This window comes from Pholis gunnellus (genome assembly GCF_910591455.1).
Source record: "Pholis gunnellus genome assembly, chromosome: 4".
In the NCBI taxonomy this organism is placed as follows: Eukaryota; Metazoa; Chordata; class Actinopteri; order Perciformes; family Pholidae; genus Pholis; species Pholis gunnellus.
In genome coordinates, this window is record NC_136530.1 from 6,717,127 (window position 1) to 6,738,273 (window position 21,147).

Genomic DNA, 21,147 nt, shown 5'->3' on the forward strand with positions numbered 1-21,147 from the left:
AGCGCTAAAACTGTCATTAACACAGACACAGTGCAATTACAGATCTCTGATCAAAGCTGAGGTACATCAGTGGAAACGTAAAGTGTACTTGGGACAAACTAAGCTGTGGGAGTCCAACAATTATGAATTATTCAACAGTGTGTCAGCGTGAGTGGAAGAGTATCTGTTTACAGGTAATAGGTGATAGCAGCTGCACTTGATACCGCTCACAAACTACGTCTCTTTGTTACCAACAATAGGAAGAGATGGTCTATTGTAAACATTTTATACCGCGGTCAAAACTCATCATGCAGCTTCTTCTTTTTGGTGATTGGAGGGTGAAGACTATCTAAGAAGCCATTGTAATGTAAACACAGAAACCACAGGACACTTGAGGGGCCTCTGTCAAAACTAGAATCGTCTTGTATTCACTTTGTATTTTTCTGATCACTACGAATGTTTCTTTTTCTAAATGTAGCCATCTCATTTTCTAAATGTTCACTTCTATAATTGAACTTCTTCTGTATGTTTTTTGCTTGTACACTTCAGTAAAGTAAAGCATCACTGTACCTTAGTGCCACTCAGCAGCGTGCGGCCCTAATGTCCATTCTCCGTCCTCGCAGCGGTCAGCAAAGGATACGAACTTCGACCGAACAGGGTTTCATCCACTGAGAAAGTGCTCAGCCGGTCTTTACTGAGAGTGTGTGTGATGTCTTGGATCAGCTGCACGTCTCGTTTGTCTCCGTCGATGCTGCCGTCTGACGATTTAGGTTGCGCGTCTCTATGCCGGGACTCCTCCTGGCTTCCATCGTCGGACTTGGACGTCGTGAAATCAGTTATTTCCGTAACTTCTCGACTCTGTTCATCACTTTTTCCCCACGTCTCTTCGCTATCGTGGGGTTCATCCGCTTTTAATCTGGAGAGGCCTTCTGGACTGGTCGAACATTCGCGATGCTCTTCTGTTTTGGATGATGGTAGTAGACCTATCACCTCTTCAATTGTGGTTTGTGTTTCTGGACCATTATCTGTAGTTTTCTCCTCAGTTTGGTTCTCAGAGACACTCTCGGGTCTCCCGCTGGTTACTGAACGATGAGTACCTGCAATGCTTTCCACTTCAGTCTTAGAAATGTCAGAGTTGTCCTGCATTAAACCCTCTTGCACCGTGTCTTCTTCCAGAGATCCCCTGCTTCCCTTGTGCTCCTCTGACCTCGTGTCTTGCCTGCCCACAGACTCCTGATCATTTTGTTCACTCTCTGTTTTGGGGATCAAGTCTTTCACCTCAGTCTCGTCCTCCACTTTCAGGGTGTCTCTCTCACCCGGTTCACCGTCTTCGGAGTGATTGCTCTCAAGGTTTGACGCCACAGTTTCCTCTTTGCTTTTGTCCCTTGACTCATTTACATCTTTTGCCGTGTGCTCTTGTTCTGCGTTTTCAGACACCTTCGCCATCTTAGGTGGACTCGCTGATCTCGGCAGCGCTGCAGATTGTGCCGCTTCTTCATTAGAGTTGGACACTTGAGCGTCTGAAGTCGATTCCTTCATGTCTTCTAGAGGCTCAACAAACGTCTCAAAATACTTTGACGTTTGATGCATGGTTACCCAGTTTGTGACCAGATCTGTGTTGTCTTCCCTCGCCAAGGCCTCCGGAGGGTTATTACCTACTGGAACGCTCTCTTCTGCGTCGTCGTTGTTTTGCGTGAGCTGTGACGACCGCGCTTGAGGTTTGAGCAGCACACTTGCTCCTTCCTCCGAGGCCTTGCTCGCCTCCTCTGTGTCTGCTCCGTTGTCTCCGTCGGCAGCGGAGAGGTCAGCTGCAGCAGCATTTTCGTCAGCGTGTGGGTGTTTGTCGTTCACAGAGTCAGACGGTGCAGTGGACTCGTCTATCTGGTGAGGTGTGTCGTCTGCATCCACAGCGGTGGGTGTTGAAGATTGTGCCTGATCAACTGCAGAAGCAGCTGTGACCTCGCTGACGTCACTCTGGATGATATCGCTCTTTTTCATCAAATCTGAATCTGTGTTGTCGTTTTTAAGGTCAGGAATGTTGCCGTCCTCGTCTTGTTTTGTTTCGCCGTCCTCTCTGTCATCTGATTTAGATTCCTCTTTTACTTTTGTGCCAGATGTCTCCAGCTCCGACTCATTTTTACTGGATTCCTCTTGCTTCTCCACACCATCATTCCCGTCCTCTGGCTCACTTTGTACCACATCGGCGTCATCGTCTTTGTCGTCTTCATGTTCCTCAGCACCATCTCCAGACTCCACAGTTACTTCTCTGATCTCTGTGCTCTCACCTTCTGTGGGTTCCTCTGTTTCTCTCCCTTCTTCGGTATTCACTGCTGTTTTCACGGCATCCTTGCCCTCGGTTTGAGCCTCTCCCTCATTCTCATGAGAAATCTCACCATTTTCAACATCAACTTCTCCATTTTCACTGTTGTCACGTCCTCCTTCAGTTTCCTCCATAACATCTTCAGCCTCCATTGCATTATTTGGCGTCTCTTCAGCCGTTTTAGCCCCCTGTGCTACATTTGCTGCTTCCCTGTCACTGACATCCTCTGACTCAGCAATATTTTCCTCAGATATGTTCACATTATCCTTATCCAAGTCTGCATCTCCGCTTTTCTCAGATTCCTCTGGAATCTCAGCTATTTCTTCTCCTTCTGCAGTCTTATCAGTTACAACTTGTTTCTCTTCACATTCTTCATCATCTTTATTCTCCGCTTTGTCCTCGTTCTGATCTTTCTCTTCCTTTTCAGCGTCATCATCCTTTTCTTCATCAGCAGCCGAGTTCATCTCTCCACACTCATTAGTTTTATCAGTCGCGGCTCCCTTTTCTTCGGGGTCCTCTTCGTCATTTCTATTCTCGACACATTCGCCATCTTTGTCCTTCTCTGTCTTTTCTGAATTGTCTGCATTCTCTTCATTTGCAACCTTCACTTCTTCGTCACTGTGGTGCTCCTCAGCTTGTTCTTCATTTGCATTTCCTTCAGTGTTTGAGTCACTTTTAATCCACTCTGAAATGTTTTCCTTGCTTTCTATCCTTTCTTCTGTCTGAATCTCATTATTCTTTTCTTCTTCTACCGTCTCATCTTTATCCTCCTTTTCACTTTCCTCTCTATTTTCACCTCCTGTTTTCTCATCTGGATTTGTTTGCTTTTCTTCCTCATTACATTTCTCCTCTACCTCATCATCTATTTCCACAGATGATTTTTCTGTCTGCTCTTCTCCCAGATCACCCGTGTGTTGTTGGTTGTCATCTTTACTATCCTCTACTGCTGACACTTCCTCCTCTTTAAAATCATCTTTTGCACTTGAATCTGCTGTTTTATCAACTGTGGTGTCTCCGCTCTCCTCCGACGAGCTGCGTGAATTCTCCGCTGTGACTTCCGTCTCTGATGCTGCGTCTCTGTCCATGCTGTCCCCCGGCTGCCTCTTCTCTGTGTCGGTTACAGGTGCCTCTTCATAGTTGAGGGCCTCTCGCTCCTCTGAAGGCTCCGCTTTCATCTCCATTGTCTCGCTCGCTGTCATCGCCTCCGCATTATCAGGCGCTGCTGTCTCATCAGTCTTTTTATTTGGCTCTGACACCGATGACTCATCCTCTTCGCCGCTTTTTGTTCCTTGCCCCGTCTCGTCAGCCTCCGCTACAGTTTTCTCCTCCTTTTCTTCGTCTTTCTCTGCAGCATCACCATCGGTGGATTCAGCTGCAGCATCTTCTTGAGGTTCTGAAGTCTTGTCATCCTCAATAATTTCCTCTTCAGATACAGGATGCAGAGCTGTCTCTTCTGTGTGCTCTGGTTTATCATTCTCTGCTGTGTTTTTGTCTTCTTCTGATGAAGCCTTTTCATCTGCCTCCTCTATTTTGACCGTCTCATCTTTAGCGCTATCACTGCTCTCCTGGGGTCCAGTTTCGTTCTCCCGATCTTTTGGTTCAGACGTCTCGTCGTGATCCTTCACCACTTCAGTTTCACCAACAACACCTTCCTCACATGTTGTCTCCTCTTCAAGGGTCGGTTGCTGTTCTGTAAATGTCAGAGGTCTTACCGCAACTGCATCTGCAATTACAATGGAGAGAATGTTTAGGAAAGTCAGTTTTTTACTGCAATTGTTGTCTTCATTCATTTGAATGATGATGAAAGTCTAGTACCCTTGCTGTCTATTTCAGGGCCTTTATCTGTGGACTCCTCCTCCTCCTCGGTGCTGGTGTCGCTCAGTTCGGGCTCCGAGCTGTACTGGGACTCCTTCAGTATGGCTTCCGCCAGCTTCTCCTGCACAGATTTGGCTTGGGAGAGAAAGAGAGACAGTGATATAAGGTCATTTTAGAGCAAACTCAGGGTGAACGTGTGACAAACGATGTCAGATTGTTTTAAGGCAATGAATGAGGCAGTATTTGAACAATGCAATGGGAGAACTGAGCCAATGAAGAAACATGCAGCCATAAACAAAAGAATGTCTTTAATCTTTTCAGGTGCAAACAGAACATGCAAAATGATAATTAACATGCACAGAAAGAAAACAACAACAACACATAAACAAGCATGATTCAGTATACAACCAAAATGGAAACACAATGCACAATATCTTAAAAGACCTATTTTATGTAATTTTAGGATGTGAATTTGAAACTCCCGACGATAAAAGATTGAAACAAAGAAAGAAAATCACTAAACTTTGGCACTTAAATGTTTTGTGCAAACTGATCCCTGGAGCTAGTTTGGTTGAGGAAACCTACAATCCTGGTTTCATCTGGTTAGATATCACAGACAGAAGAACGCTGCTAGTAATGCAAATTAAAAATTTCACATCATTATTCCTTTAACCAAAACTACAAAGTGCAACTGTAAGAGAAATAAATTGAGTAAAAAGCAAGCGTAAGTTAGAACAGCCTTTCTTAAAGTGATACAAATACAATTAAAATATTGTTACAGGTGAGAATTTCTTATTAACATCCAAACATCTCGAAACTCATTTTGAATAAAAAATAACTTTGACATTAAAAAGGGGATCAGACAGAAAATCATCACACACAAACAAATGAAGAATAAGCAAAAAAAAGAAATAACACACAAGTCATTTTTCCACTATCAAATTTGATAACATCACAATCTTACTTAATATCACAAACTGACAACACAGAACTGTGATAGTTGTTTAGTTGTTGTCAGGTCTGAATTGCTGTATTTACATATACACACAACATTTAGTGGACGACAGCCCTTCGTGTGATAATAGTGGAAAAACCTCCATAAAAGATGGACTGATCCATTTGTCACTCAGGTGAAAGCTCCAGAGTTGTATTTGTTGGTCTGTACTCACCTCTCTCCTGTTCCTCCTCCCGTTGGTTCTCCTCTACCGTTTTCTCCTCCTCTTCGTCTCCCGAGGTGTCGCCACTCTGTTTATTCTCGTTCCCTGAGGGGACGCCGGTGTCGTAGACCTCTATCTCTGTGCAGTCCCTCGCACTGTCCTCTATGTCTGAGTCTTTAGGCACAGCCGACTCGGCCTCAGTGGCAGCGTCTTCTTCTGGATTTGGTTCATCTTTTTTTTCATCTGGTGGAACAACAGTCTCCTCCCGATCGACCTCTTCAGGTTTCTCGTCCTCTCTGGAGTCTTTGGTGGATTCAGCATCGCTCTCCTCCTGGTCGCTGCCTGAGGAGCTGGAGCCTGAATGAGACTTAATGTCCTCTGTGCAAGAAAGATAGAGAATTTTTTAATTTTTAACAAGAAAATAAATCCTCTCGAGGTAATGACATGTATGTTTAACCCTTTCAAAAGATGGTTTACTGCTTTACAGATGACACATTGTAATTTACATATATAAAGTTCAACATCTCATTGAAATCTAGGCTGCAGAATGATTCTGTTTTGCTGTAAAAGCGGTTGTCAAATGAATAAATAGTGTGTGATTGAATGGCACTTTACTCCCAGTAATTTTACTCGTGTGTTCAAACAAGTGATTTAACCCACCATCCTCGTCGTCTTCGGTCTCAGAGGCGTCTCTCTCTTTAACCTGCCTTTCAGTTTCACCAGATGGAGACGAGGATTTCTTTTCTTTTGCCTCGACGTCTTCTGGAGGGCCCTCATCGTCTACTTCAAAGTCTTCCTCATAATCTGAGGAGGAAGACATGCAGACAATTCATTGTGGTACACCGTATAGATCTGCAAAGCCACAAGTATTTATTTCTTATTGGCGCATTCGTGCTTTTTTGTATAGTATACCATCTCTGACTTTGTCCTCCTCAGCTGCTGTTTCTTCTTTGACTTGAGTCTCTGTGTCCCGTTGGCTGGTTTCACACTCTGAAAGGGATGCAGCGTCGTCTCCGTTCCTCTCTGTCTCCATCTCAGGAGCATCCTTATGGCTGGTGACTGACTCCTCTCTGCCTTCATATTCTTTCACCCTCTTTGGTGGAGGACTGGGCTTCTTGTCCAATCCCATTGCTATAATGCACCTGAAGAAAAGAAGAACATTGTCGGACTCACAATGGACAGTTTTTTGAGAAAGGCCATCTTTTTTTATTCTGCACAGTCTTCTTCTATGACAAAAAACTACACTACCCACACTGCCACTTGACCACTGACTCAGAGTTCAGAGATTTTGAGCCGCAAACTTCAAGCAGAGATGAGCAGCAGACTACAGACGTCTGGTAAACTCACTTCTTTCACTTTCTTTTTTTCATTTTCAAACTTTTTAATCCACAAAAGGCTTTAAGCAACTTCTTTATACATAAGCAGTAGTACCGCCCAATACACATAAACAGACTTTGATGTGTAAACTCAGTGGATTTACCCTTTAAAGACACAGCAGGAGACCTTACTTGTAACAGGGAGAGGCTCCCTCTACGCTGCAGAAACCAAAGTGCCCGTGCCTGCCACCGAGTCGGGGGCCCTTCCTGTGTTTGAACTCGCAGCAGGAGCTCAGCCGCTCCACCTGCAGCCCGTTCAGGAAGAAAGTCAAGCTGAAGGGGAAACCTCGGTGTCGCCTTGAAGTGAACTGGAACGTCTCTGAGGGAACGATTGAGAATGTAGACGAGAGGTAGGAACACTTTCAAGATCAAGATCATCAAATCTGTGATCATGGTGTCGCAGAACAACCCTAAACCATCCAAAACCTGTGAGGCATCTTTACATATCCCTACAAACTATAATAAAAATGCAGAAATAACTCAATTTAAAGTTAATTTATAGACTGGTTGACACTTTAATAGAGTTAGTTTGTTTGCTCAAAGGCTGTTGTGCACACTTACATTATCTAAATGACTTCCCTCCTGAGATTTGCCACAAACACACAAATCACAGATCCTCACACTGACCTCCCTCACAAAGCTTTCCCTTGAAAACACACAGGTTCTCTCCTCCACAGTGTTGCTGGAACACTTTGACCTCATCCCTCATGTCGGTCAGGTCGTGGGAGAGATGCACTGTTTTACCGAAGTACATCATGTTCACACACACTCCGCTCTGGTGCAAAGAGCTCCTCAGCATGGGGGGGTCCTAGATGGGAAAAAAAAAAAGATATCGATTTTAATTTCCTAATCCCAAATTTGATGTGACCAATCTTCACAGGTGTTATCTAGGTCAGGATGACATTTACTCCATCGCTATAATAAAAATATAATTCAAATTATTGTTATATCACTGACTTGTAATTTCTTTTCAATGTTATCTCACCTCTGATATCTTTCTCCTCATTAATTACAATATGACCAGTTAAATGGACTAAAACTGATACATTTGGGTCAGTTATAGATTCATAATGTTGTCAAATTGATTTGATTTGATTTATTTTCCTAATTGTCCAGCCATAGGGTTACCACTGAGTTAAATGCATGTTTAACAACAATCTGTGACTACAGGTTAAGATATACAGAGTAATCAAAGACACTCACCAATACATACAATATAACCTCCTCCTGGTATGTCTTGCAGAAATCAATGAATCTCCTAGAATTTGTAATGGTTTTGTATTTCACTTTTAATTTAATCAAGCTAAAGGGGCTGCAGCTTGTAAGTGTGGTGTGGAATGTGTTGTTGCCAGGGAAAGTATAAAGAGAGATCAAGACCTCATTGAGTTCCGCTCCGCTGGAGGCCGTGGTAGGACGCAGTCTGCGGCCTCGGAGCGTGCCGCTCGGAGTGACCTTTGCTCCCCTCTCTTTCCTCTTCGTGGATGGAGGCACTGGGGTGACAAAGTTGTTGATGACTGGGAGGCAGTAGGGTGAGATGCCACGGGAGACCTCCGTTGTGGTCAAACGTCTCCGGGACGCCTTGTCCATCTTTGAGAGAGGTTAACAAACAAACTGTGAAAAGACTATACGGTGTGTTTGTTGTTGTTGTTGCAGCAGGGTAATGACAATGTCTGTGAATGTGCTTGTTAAAACAGACAAAGGTCTGTTGAAATGTAATGTTGTTTTTTTGTATTAACACAAAATATGTGTATGCTTGCATGCATCACTACAATATAATGTATGATAGCTTTTAGCATTTTTACACTCCCTTTACAACTGCAAAGTTTCGGCATAATTTTCAAACAATGTTACCAAAGGAAGATAATATTGATCTCACTCTGGATCAAAAACAAAAATGTTCATGCTTCTGTCTGTATAGAAAAACTGTCCCAAGCGCTCTCTATACAAGTAGGCTGAATGGAATGAATGATTCTCATGTGTCACGGTCTCACGGTGCTGTTGAACGGCCGGTCGTTCTCATTGGAGGACTCGAGGAGTCTGTGAGGGGAGCTGCGTCTGAGCGACGCCGTGGTGCTGTTGCTGTGGATCGGCTTCAGGCGCACCGGCCTCTGCATCTTCCCCGGAGCTGTGTTGGGTCGAGACGAGCCCGGCTGCAGCACCAGTAACACACACACAGTCAGCGCTCTGCTCATTACAAACACTGTGTATGTATCGCTAAGGAAACCAATAGAGTACAGTGTAAAATTAGTGTTAATGCTGTGAATTCAATATATGTGTCTGCATTGTGGTGCAAATGCAAATCAATAATGTGCCTTGACATTCTCCCCCCCCAACAGAACATTCCTGATGTATTTCAAACAAGTCTCTACCTGCCGAAGTGTAAGATGTTTGCAGACATAAGACGAGAGATTTCACCGGGTAAACACGGAAATCAAGGGCAGGATTATCGGCTCTATTTTGTCTCTGTGACTTTTTATGTTGCACAGATAACACACCACTTAAAACACTCGTGTCTGCACACACAGCAAACAGCAGCTGAGTGTCAGTGTAAACATGCAAACTATCTTCATGCACAGAAAACTATTTTCATTGCAGACATTCCTCACCTGAAAGAACGTTTTTGTAGGTATTAAACAAACAAGATGAAACGTGTTAATTAATGTTTAAAGGTGCTGGAGGGCCGATTTTGTTTGCTTTGGCAAGCGCTAGGCTAGCTGTGCTTACAGGATTTAACCAAATTTGGAGGGACAGTGAAACCTCATATTTCTATCTTGAAAGACATCTGATTGACCTATCTATATTAAACTGATTGGCCTAATAAAGGTCTTTAACTAAAGGTCGCTTTAAACTCACAGACCATGTCGTGGCATTCAAAAAACCTTCTTTGCATGACAGAGATGCTGTAATTAAAGGTCACGTTTCAAAAGCACCTGATTAAGAACTTGGATCAGATTATTAATTGTGATGTTACAGCAATATGACGACTCTCTCTATTCACGGACTCGGAGACGTCAACAGGTTGTTTGAAAGTCAGAACCCCCGCAAAGCAGCCGGCCCAGACTGAAGCACTGTGCTGATCCGCTGTCTCCGGTGTTTACAGACACCTTCAACAACTCACTGGAGACATGTCATGTACCGGCCTACAGAGCTGTAGACGACGCAGTCTACATGCCCCTTCCACTTCATCATCCAGCATCTGGACTCCCCAGGAACCTACGCCAGGATCCTGTTTGTAGACTTCAGCTCTGCCTTCAATACCATCATCCCGTCTCGGCTGGAGGACAAGCTCTCCCAGCTGCAACTCCCCGACTCCACCTGCAAGTGGATCACAGACTTCCTGTCTGACAGGAAGCAGCATGTAAACATGTCTCAGTCTCTCGGACCATCAGCACCGGTTCCCCCTAAGGCTGCGTTCTTTCCCCTCTGCTCTTCTCCCTGTACACGAACAGCTGCACCGCCAGTCACCAGTCCGTCAAGCTCCTGAAGTTCAAGGATGACACCAACCTCATTGGACTCTCTGGTGGGGATGATTCCGCCTACAGGTGGGAGATTGACCATCTGGTGACCTGGTGCGGACTGAACAACTTAGAGCTCAACGCTCTAAAGACGCTGTGGAGTCCTTCCACTTCCTGGGCTCCACCATAACCCAGGACCTCAAGTGGGAGCTTAACATCAGCTCCATCACCAAGAAGGCTCAGCAGAGGATTTCCTGAGGCAGCTGAAGAAGTTCAACATGCCAAAGACAATGATGGTGCACTTCATTACCGTCTGGTACGCTGCAGCCACTGCCAAGGGCAAGGGCAGATTGCAACGTATCATTCGTTCTGCTGAGAGGGTGATTTGCTGCAATCTGACGTCCTTCCGCGACTTGTTGGCTTCCAGGACTCTGAGGCGGGCAACAACGATTGTAGCCGACCCCTCTCACCCTGGACACAAACTCTTCGAGTCCCTTCCCTCTGACAGGAGGCTGCAGTCCATCAGGACCAAGACCTCCCGCCACAAAAACTCCCATCTGCAGTTGGGTTCATCAATAAAGCCCGGGGCCGCCACTGACTCAGACACTTACATCCCCAGGACAATTTCTTACAGTTACACAACTTTTCTCTATTAATATACACTTGGCACTTTAATAACATACTTGTTTTAACATACTCTTATTTGTTTTTTTTACCATATTGTCTTAATGTCTTATACTATTGCACGTTTATTGTCATGTACCATTCACCACATTCCTTGTATGTGTAACGTACTTGGCAATAAAGAGTTTCTGATTCTGATTTCCACTCAATCTACTGGTGCACCAAGCCGGATGTTTAGACTCACGGACTCGGAGGATTCGGAGTGTTCCCCCTCTGGCCCAGAGTGTTGTTTTCGGATGCACCTGGCACCCGTGGGTGGGCGGGGAGACAGGATACGGATGATGTCTTCTTCATACCTTTTAGAGCGCTCCACCTTCCAAACAAGACCATTCATTTATGTTGTTGCCATTTTTTGTGTAGCTATCAAAATGATTTATTAGAAATGGCACTGTAAATAATGGTAATGCTAATACTGTCTTTTTTTGTTTCATATTATGCAAGAGTGATTAGTTTACAAAATAGGGCAACAAAGCAGTGTTTAAATGCAAATGATGTACTTTGATCTTATGCACTCTTTCCCTCCTTGCAAACTCCTCCAGTTTCCTTTTGATCTCTATTTGATGGACACGCTGTACGGGAGGGGCACAAAACAAATGTGCATAATTTGTTATTCAAGGGGAAGCACAGATAAGCTGACAGTGTTTTGACATTTCTCTCCCTGGTACAGCATGTTCCTCCCACCTCCATCTCCAGCACCTTGTGGAAAATGGCCTGGGCCAGGCATTCTCGAACGTGTCTCTGGTGGGCTCTCTGGACCAGCTTGTGTCTGTACTCCTTGTCTGGAACAATACGCCCACTCCTGGTGATCTGAGAACAACAAGAGTCTCACCAGGGTTCAAGCTACGATGTGGGTCTTTGAAGACAATGACCTTTCAAACTGAAGTCACCAACAGCTGTTTGATCAGGAATACAAAATCATTAAAAGGTCCTGGAAATAATGATTCTATCAGCTTCTTGCTATGAGTAATGAAGTCCTACACAGACGCAATTTCACAGAAACTAAATCTCTGTACACTTTTTACAGGTTTGAAGTTTGCAGGGCTTATCTAGAAAAAAGATTATATAATGCATTCAAGGCAGAGGTGGGCCATTGCTTTGCTAGTCTCAAGTCTTTATACCAAAGTCCCAAATCCTAAACTTTGAATTTCGAGTCAGAATTTGTTGTTCACCAAATGTAATGCCATTTGCGCCCTCATCTCTACTTTTCAACTTGCATGTTTTGCATACTGGAATACATTTTTTGTTGACCTTTTTGTATGCAGATAAAATTATCTTTAGTGTAATTTTTCCCAACTGATGCTGAGAAATGTAAACGTTAGTTCTTCTTGGTTCTGTGCTTCAACTTAATTGGATGCTGTCGGATTGGTTCAAACAAAATGGTTCTGGGGAATTAAGTGTTGACTTTCAGGAAGTGAATTGATTTGTGGCACACTCTTTAAATAAAATGCATTTTCATCTTTGGGCTTGGGGGAAGTTAAAGTATTTTTTAAGACAAAATGCTCAAGTCGAAGTGACGTCATGAGTCATTAGTGTCAGTCTTTTTTGATTTAGTCAAGTCTAGTCTAAAGTTTCCTTCTGACTCGAGTCCAAGTCATGTGACTGGAGTCCAAACCTCTGACTTCAGGATTTAGCAACATTTGAATCATAAACTGACGACAGTTGGTGGTTGGTTATCTCAGAAGTAGGAAAGACCACTTTTGTGGCCTGTTTTCACTGTATCGTCATCGTCATCATCAGAGCCATGATTTTATGAATACAAACATAAAGTCATACCACCACATTCGCCAAGCACCAACCATTTTTTCCCCATCCATTTAACTGTTGTTGTATTTCTGTACATTTTGTCCCCGTCAATATCGTCAACCTGTCAACGTACCAGCCCTGCTCTCTGCAGGTGTCTCCTGATCTGAGTGTTGCTGAAGTATCCAGCCAGATGTCTGTCTGTGAGACTGTTGTAGGCAGAAAGAAGTCTACAGAAACAAAAAAAAGAGACGCTCAATTAATCCCAGCCAAGGAAACTTAATAAAAAGAAGCTTAACTTAATGGCACCCAGACTTCAAATGTTGTCTTCCGCTCGCGTAACTCGAGAGTTCTTGATGACAGTTAAAAGAAAAACAGAATCTCAATAAAATGGCTTCTTGAGGCACAACACCGTGTTTGTGTGTTGGTTGTTGTTTCTTGTCCTCATTAATGAGAAATCAGGTCGTCAGCAGCGAGGCTAGCCTGAAAGTGTTTTTCCAACACAGATTTGATTTCCTCCAGCATTTGTGTACGAGGCAAGAGGATCTCGCAACTACAGGGTTTGTTACCGGTGTCTGGTGACAGGAGTTAGAGCGGATGGCACACTTGACCCCTCTCTACCTCCTCTTTGTGCTCCTGGCTCGTTTGTCTCCGGTGCTCTTCAGCTTTGGCTGCACGTTTCTCTTTGAACCACAACATGGTGGTTGAACTATCAAGTGCCATTTTCTTTGACAAGACTTTCTCTGGCCCGTTGATGCCTTGAGGGAGACACATTAGCACAACAATATATATTGTGCTAATGTGCCACAGCATAGATCTATTAGTTGGCCTATTGGTACACTAGCCTAACAGTAGCATTGGCATATGTTGAATCAACTCAAAGTAGTTCACTGTGCCTCTGTAGTGATTATTATGTATTGTATACGTCTTATTCTATTTTAGCTTGTTTTAATGACCTGTTCTTGACTTGGCTCTTTAATGGCTGTTTTTAAATCGTATTTGAATGTCCTTTTAGAAGGTGTTTCTTTTGCACTTTGTCTCGAGGCTTTTGATGTTTAACACTAACATTAGCATAATTAAAAGTCATTTATTTTGCCTCTGTGGTGACTGTATTGCTCAACATTTTACTCCAAAGATATACTTGTATCAATGAGTTTGTTTAACTGTTTTCAATTACAAAAATGAGAACGTCAAGATTAAGTAAAGAAAAGGAAGTAGACAATATCACCTCACAATCTCCTGAATATTAAACATTAAATTGGACCTACCCTGGGTTGAGGTGACTCATGGTTTTCAGCTCGAACTCTCTGTGAAAAAACAAACAGTATCTGAGGTGAGAATGGCCGTGGGATTCTCCGGAAGACACCTGTGTCGATGTAAAGTCAAAAGGACCCCGGCAGAGTTGGTATAAAGTGTGTCAGTGAGTTTTCAGCGGAGAGGGACTGAAGCTGCACTTCTCTCAGAGCGGAACTGATGACACTCACCGGTTGCCATGGAAGAGCACGTGACGATGCTGCCAACGGGGCTGGTTTCCATTTACAGAGAGTCCCACTAACATCTAAACCAGGATAATACCAGAGAACACTCACTCACACACTCTGAAGCACGTGTTTTTAGACAGATTAATACTAAGGGTGCTTCAATTTATTTGTCATTTATTTGCTTCTTCTAAATTCCCGGGTGTAGTAAAAATGCTGTAAAGCTTTAATCAGTGGAGGAAGAAGTGCTCAGATCCTTTACTTTTGTAAACCTACCATTAAAAGGGCAAAAATACTTACAAGTAAAAGTCCTGCATTCAAAATCCTACTTAAGCAAAGTACACAAGTATTGTCAGCCAGATGTACTCAAAGTATCAAAGTAAAAGTTCTTGATCTGAAGGGTCCCTGACTGTGATATATTATTATATATGCCATTACTGTTAATACTGAGGCAGCATCTTACTGTTATAGTTGAGGTGGAGCTAGCTACTGTACATTACGTTTAGTAACCTGCTGTGGTAACTAGTTACTGCAGCTGTCAGATAGATTTAGTGGATAGTGGAAATTTAAATATTTCATTCTGAAATAAGGTGGAGTAGAAGTGTAAAGTATCACAGAAAATGGAAATACAATAACCAAAATTGTACTTCGTTATTTTCCACCATTTGATTCAATAAAAATGAAAGTAGGCAGAATGGTGACTACTATAAAATACCTAGAGATCTGTAATGGCAAGCTCATCCTGGTAAACTGTAAATATACAGTATATACGTATATATATATATATATATATATATATATATATATATATATACACAGTGTACCAGGATGAGCTTGAACTGCTAGTCCTCTGTGGCCCTCTTGTGGAAATGTGGAGAACTATTTCTAACAGGACATATCACCGTTTTCACATGTTCTATTAGTGGACAATACACAAGCCACGTCTATCATGAAACTCATTAGAACTACAATAGATCATCATGAATGCTTTATCTGATCACATGTTTTGTTTTTATATATTTCTGAAACGTACGTGTGGTGGCTTTGCTTCCTGCTGTCCATCTTCCAGTACGATTTTACTTCTCACTGCCTTGATATTATGTTGGAAGTATCACACAATACGTCAAACAATGTTATGTCATAATGTGCTCATTCTCATAATCAATTGAAGTGTTGCGTTCTAGAGTCTCAGCATGCGTCAAAGCTTGGGAGTCTTTTCACTCGAGGATCACTGATGAGTACACGAAGGAAGAGGAGAGGATTGTTCTGTGCTTTTGTCTTTTGGTGGACATCCTGTTAAAAATATGCAACAGCAGATATACATATATATATATATATATATATATATATATATCTGTATATATATCAGATATATATCTGATATATATATATATATATATAGATATACATATATCAGATATACATATATATATATATATATATATATATATATATCTGTATATATATATGTATATACATATCTGTATATGTATGTATATATATATATATATACATACATATACATATATATATACATATACATACGTATGTACGTACATACATATACATATACACATACATATATACACACACATAAATAATACATATAAATAATATGAAACTTACAGGAAAGTCAGCAGTCAGAGTGGGCAGATTAACCTTCAGGGTCTTTCTCAGGAACACTGGAGCTTGATGCTGGAGCTTGATGCTGGAGGTTGATGCTGGAGCTTGATGCTGGAGGTTGATCTCAGGGTCTCTACTGAACAGGTTGTCCTGACACAAAAGAAATATTTCAGTTGGTTCAAAAGTGTCAACATTTTATATTTTGACATTTTGGGCAGAATCAACATTAATCATGCAAAAGTTGGATCACAATAACACAAATACTATAACCAGCACTTAGCTTCTCTTAAATTCATAGAGCTTAATTAAAGCAAATGTGCCTCAAGCAATTCATTCCAGGAACAGAGGCTGTCTGCTACATGTCGATTGATCATTTACGCATTTACTTATGCAACGTATTTATTTGGTGCTATATGGCTGTGTGTAGTACACAAGTATGCTTTGAATTACTTGTTTTGATGTGCATGTGCATACATGCTCAGGGTAAATCCAAGTTCTGATATCCAGAGGCGTCACAGCCTTTTTCAAGTCATGACCATTTGCATCTGACACACAAAGTGTGAGGTTTTTCTTACAAAAGACTACGAACAAGAAACACAACAGAGTTAAGAAGCATTGACCTGTATGTGCCAACGTGAAGGGACGCACACAGCACATGAATGGTAGATATGTTTCTGTGGCAGTGCCTTAAAGACAAAAGATTTGTGATTTAGTTGAACTTTTTGGAACTTTTACTGATTCTGATTGGGATACATCAAGCAACACAATGTGTAAACTGCAGAGCAGATAATAAAGAACATTTAATAATGTTACCCTGCTTCAAGGTTACATCCATCTTCTATACTTTTATTTCCTCAGAATATCTTGGAAATACAAACAAATGCAAACAAATAAGGAACAGATACAGTAAAGTAAGAGCTAATTGAATTAAATTAGCCTAATTTAAGATATCATAATTAGCATTAATACTTTCCCCCAATGTCTCTATTCTCTATTCTCTGGCTGATGGTGGACTCAGACGAAGGTCGATGCTCATTTCCACTCACCAGCATCGTGGCATCGCTCTCTTTTTCCTCTGGTTTCACACCGGGACGCCGACACACACCTGTAGATGTTTGAGGCAACCAGGCTGCCCAAAGAGAAGCAGGGAGTGGGATGAGAGGGCAGAGGGAAATAAGTGTCATTTTACTGTTAAATTAGTGATAAAATAAGCATCTGTTGTTATAAAGAGTGTTGTTTGTGTAGCCGCAAAGGTTTTAGTCATAAGACATTTCACAGCATTTGTGTGGAGAAAATCCCAGTTTGTTTAAGACGAGCTAACGAACTATCAGAGCAGGTGCTATTATTCTGATAAAATAGAATAAGAGCTCGAAATACACACAATTACAATAAGTTAATGCAGTTTCCTTATAAGAAAAATGGAGGAATATCCATACGACTACTACTACTACTGTTGGTAGTGGTATTCTGCAGTATAACAAAGAGCAGGTGACAGCAGGTTGATGGAACAGTTTCCACTGCCAAATCACAGTGCGAATGATAAATGTGTGTTGTTAAATGTAATAAATGTGTTTTTTTTAGACCACAGCAATCTAAGATCTTATCAAAGTAGAGCTAAAACAGGTATTGCATATTTCATCAATCATCAGAGCTGCGTAGAACACGCTTTGCAGAGATGAATCACTTCCAACCTTCACGCCTACAGATGTGCACTACAGCAGGTCTCTCTCCCACCAAGCAGTGGACATGAACAATGACAAACGGCCAGGTAGATAAACATTCACTACCTGTCAAGCAGGTGGAATTGAGATGGATATGCCGCAAAAAAACACAGCAATCAAAGGCAGACATTTTCACCGGCACTAAATGCCTAATACACAACCTAAGTCTTAAAATAACAATTAGCGTAGAAATGGAAGAGGGGTGATTATAAATTCCATTCAGGAAAGGGGTCTTAGCTGTAAGCTGGGAGGTGGCAGGGAGATGTCGGGGAGTCATGCGGCTCTGAGATGGGGGGGCAGCAGTTTTTGCAATCAGCGTTAAATAGAGCAGTTTTGTGCCTGTGTGATTGTCAAGTGGGCCATTACTCGTTGATAAGAGCACTTTTTCCTTATGCGGCTCTGATTGGGCTGAGCATGCTGCTCCCTCTCGCATGCTGTCCCAATGCAATCAGGCCCCTCTTTCACCGCACTGCCATTTTCACTGCTGTGATTTCCACCCAATCCCCCATCGGCCCCCGGCCAACGCAGCTCGACCCCCCCCCCCCCCCCCCCCCCGCGCCCAACACCCCCCCTGCACCGCCTCCCCCATCCATCCCTCCCTCCAGCACCCCAGCCTCCCCCTACAGATTCGATGAGTACCCATTTAAAGCAAGGAGAAAAGGTCATGCCAAACTCGTTGTGTCAATTGTAAACCACCCCAATTCGGACTGATTTCAATGAAATAAATGAGTAGGTGCAGCCTCGGAGAAAGCAAAGGTCCATGTGGAAGTAGCAAATTAGGAGATTTTGTCAGAGGCTCACCGGGGACAAACGCTCAACGCTTCTCTCCCACATTCCTTGTTCTGTCTGTATTTTAGCAACCTGTGTGTCTTTTAAAATGTGACTTTCACAAAGAATTCCTCACTTTAAATATAGAAACATGCTCAACGGTGACAACTTTGCATCCTGTAAGAATGAAAAGTTAAAATGTAAAAGTGATCCCTTGTTAGGCACCATTATTTATTTGTGAGAGCGTTTCTGATTATCAAAGAAACAGTTCTGTGCTCTACTTCCTGATTTGATAATTGCCGTCTTTCATGTTCTTTGTTTCAGCACTTATGGTACTTTGTTAAGTGTTTTGTTGATATTAGCTTTACTTCCTGTTTGTTTGGCGCCTCAGAGGCTGATAAGAACAATTATTTTCTTTTAAGTATGTATTTTCTTTTTTTTATTTTTAAAACGCTAAATGTAAAAAGTTATCTCCGTGTTTACTTTTCCATTTGCCACAAACAGGACTCGCACGTTTTATGAAGGTGACGAAATACAGAAATGTCCATATTACACCAAATAAGGAACTTTTACACGTTTTACATTAAATATACGGGTTTGCCAAAGAGTCCTTCAGAGACAAATGTTTGGGGTCAATTAGACCCCAGAGAGGTCTAACCGGTCTTTTTCTGTACAGCATGACTCTGATGTCAGTTCAAAATAATGTGTATATCAAATCATGAACTGATTAACAATTATAAACTATGTTTTGAATGTGTTAAAGGATTTCCAGGACCACAAAATTAACATTAGCGTTAAGATCAGTGCTTTATTACAATGCCATTCTTAAATTCCCTCTCTCTCTCTGGAAGACTTCTAATAATGGAAAAAACTACAAATAAAATGTGCTGTTCAAGCAGCGTTTGGTACATGTGCCACAATGTATCACAGTAAGCCCATTTTACCAATCACTGACCTACATTCTACGTCTCATACCTACTTACGGAGTATTTATAGATCATACTGTAAATACTGCAGCAGCCTCAAGCAGCAGAACAACTTAGTAAGAATTGTTGACAGATGAGACATTGTTTTTGTCTGGTCCGTATCATGCAAAACATTTAAGAAGTGAGCCATGCAACTGTTACACACAGAGGTACAACTTTCCCAACATCTGTGGTCATATCTGGCATTCTACAGATGGTGCATTGGAGCGATAAAGACTTTCGTGTCTGAGGGAGGATTAGTCTTGTCATGATACGATAGGTATTACAGGTAGGTATTATTTGTTTTGATATCATTGTACTTTGCAGTAAGGTCTTGCTGGCATTACATATCTCCTTTAACCTCCGACCTCTCCCAAAAAAGAAAGAGTTTCATAGGAATTTTTTTATACTTTGATGTGTTCAAAGAGCTCTGCAGCAATAAGGATTGAGGGAGGAGTGGCTGTCTCGCAGTCTGCTCTGCCATGTTTGAGATCCGTTATCTGATAAAGAGCATTCATCTCCACCAGGTGGAACAGGACACATCTCGATGGAGGCACGCTAACTCCTTTATATCCCGCTGAGATGGTTGCGATACGGACGCAGACTCATGCCGGTGCAGGTCGGACTGTTATCCCCTCAGAGGACAGAAAATAGCCCTTTGCTGTGTGTGTGTGTGTGTGGCGGTTGGGATGGAAGTGTGTGTGTGTGTGTGTGTTTGGTGATGATGGGTGGGATTGCGTGAGCGACTGGGTTGAATGAGTCTATGAAAAGATAAAAAGAGTAAGCAACTGTGTGTTTTCTTTCAAGTAACCCAGAGAGTTTGTTTATGAGACTCCTGTACTCCTCATCCTGGTAAAGTGTCTGCATCTGTGTCTGCATGCCTGGATGGATATTAACAGTTAACAAGATTTGCATACAGACTTAAAGCAGGTGGGCGGCCTGATTTCCTGTTTTGGGATGATGCAAAATCACTCAGAGGGCAAAAGAGCAGCGGTGGAAAGTACTTGAGTATATTTACTCAAGTACACTTAAACCTTGTATTTAGCTGACATTGACTTTACTTCCTCATTGTTTGGGTTCCTGCAGACCACTGCTGTATTAGTCAATGTATAATAATTGCAAAATCAAACATTATCTTTCCTTTACTGATTTTTTTCCAGACCTTTAAACCCAAAATAGTAGAACATATTCAAGTGGGTTACCCCTTCCTTTCACCATATGGGCTTGGGCATGAAAGCAGAAATGAAACATAATTATGCAACATAAATTATGCAGAGTTCTTTTCAGATTTTATTATAATGTTTTATTCTTCTTCTTGTGAATTATGGAATCATGTTCTCTCTTTAGGGATCCTTAAGTTTCTCATATAGAGGTACACATCGCTTCGCTCTAAGGGGTCTAGGACCAATTATAGGAACTATACCGGCCTAACAGGTTAATCTGCATGCAGACGTCTCAGACGGTAAATGAAATAAAGTTGTAGTAGCCTCGAGGTACTTTAAGTTCTAGTCAGTGAGACTCAGTGAGAGCAAACAGGCAGACTTACAGTTGATGTCTGCCTTCAATAAACAGATGTTGCTCAAAGATACATTATAATGTTCATGGGCTAATTGTATCTGTGCTAATCACCAGTAGTGGAAGAAGTATTTCGATAGGCCTACTTCCTGACAAGTGATAGTGATGCAGTAACTGTGATGCTGTAAATGTTCACCACTGGTTATTATTATTAACTTCATTATGCTGCCTGTGTGTCATTTCAGGAGTTTTACCTGAAGGCAAACTGAAATTCCAATCAGAAATGGATCAGTAAATATCAATACGAATAGAACAGTGACAAGACTTTGCATTATCCCCCCCCCCCCCCCTCAAATCTCTCATAAAACCACACAATAAGTTTATTTCCCAAAAGGGAGGCGCGGCCACGAAGGACAGGGAAATAGGAATTATGATCCGCCCTCTGGAAGCAGCTCAGCGCCGACACACACAGAGGAATCCTGGAGGAGAAAGAAAGAATAACAGCACTTTTACTTTGAAACTGGGGAAGCCTCACACTCCTGGACACCAAC

The 21,147-nt window shown here is 42.2% G+C and overlaps 1 protein-coding gene across 1 annotated transcript; it reads right to left on the bottom strand.

The window, feature by feature from the left end:
- Nucleotides 1-576: 576 nt before the first annotated feature.
- erich3 (glutamate-rich 3) lies at nucleotides 577-13,814 on the bottom strand (the record flags this gene model as incomplete). The annotated part of the gene is made up of 14 exons (XM_079157854.1): nucleotides 577-4,022; nucleotides 4,115-4,249; nucleotides 5,284-5,649; nucleotides 5,932-6,075; nucleotides 6,184-6,413; nucleotides 6,780-6,966; nucleotides 7,275-7,455; nucleotides 8,025-8,234; nucleotides 8,639-8,797; nucleotides 10,971-11,099; nucleotides 11,284-11,355; nucleotides 11,468-11,593; nucleotides 12,663-12,756; nucleotides 13,795-13,814. The coding sequence occupies 14 exons, from the start codon at nucleotides 13,812-13,814 to the stop codon at nucleotides 577-579; spliced, it is 5,499 nt and encodes a 1,832-aa protein (XP_079013980.1).
- Between the last annotated feature and the right edge of the window lie 7,333 nt (nucleotides 13,815-21,147).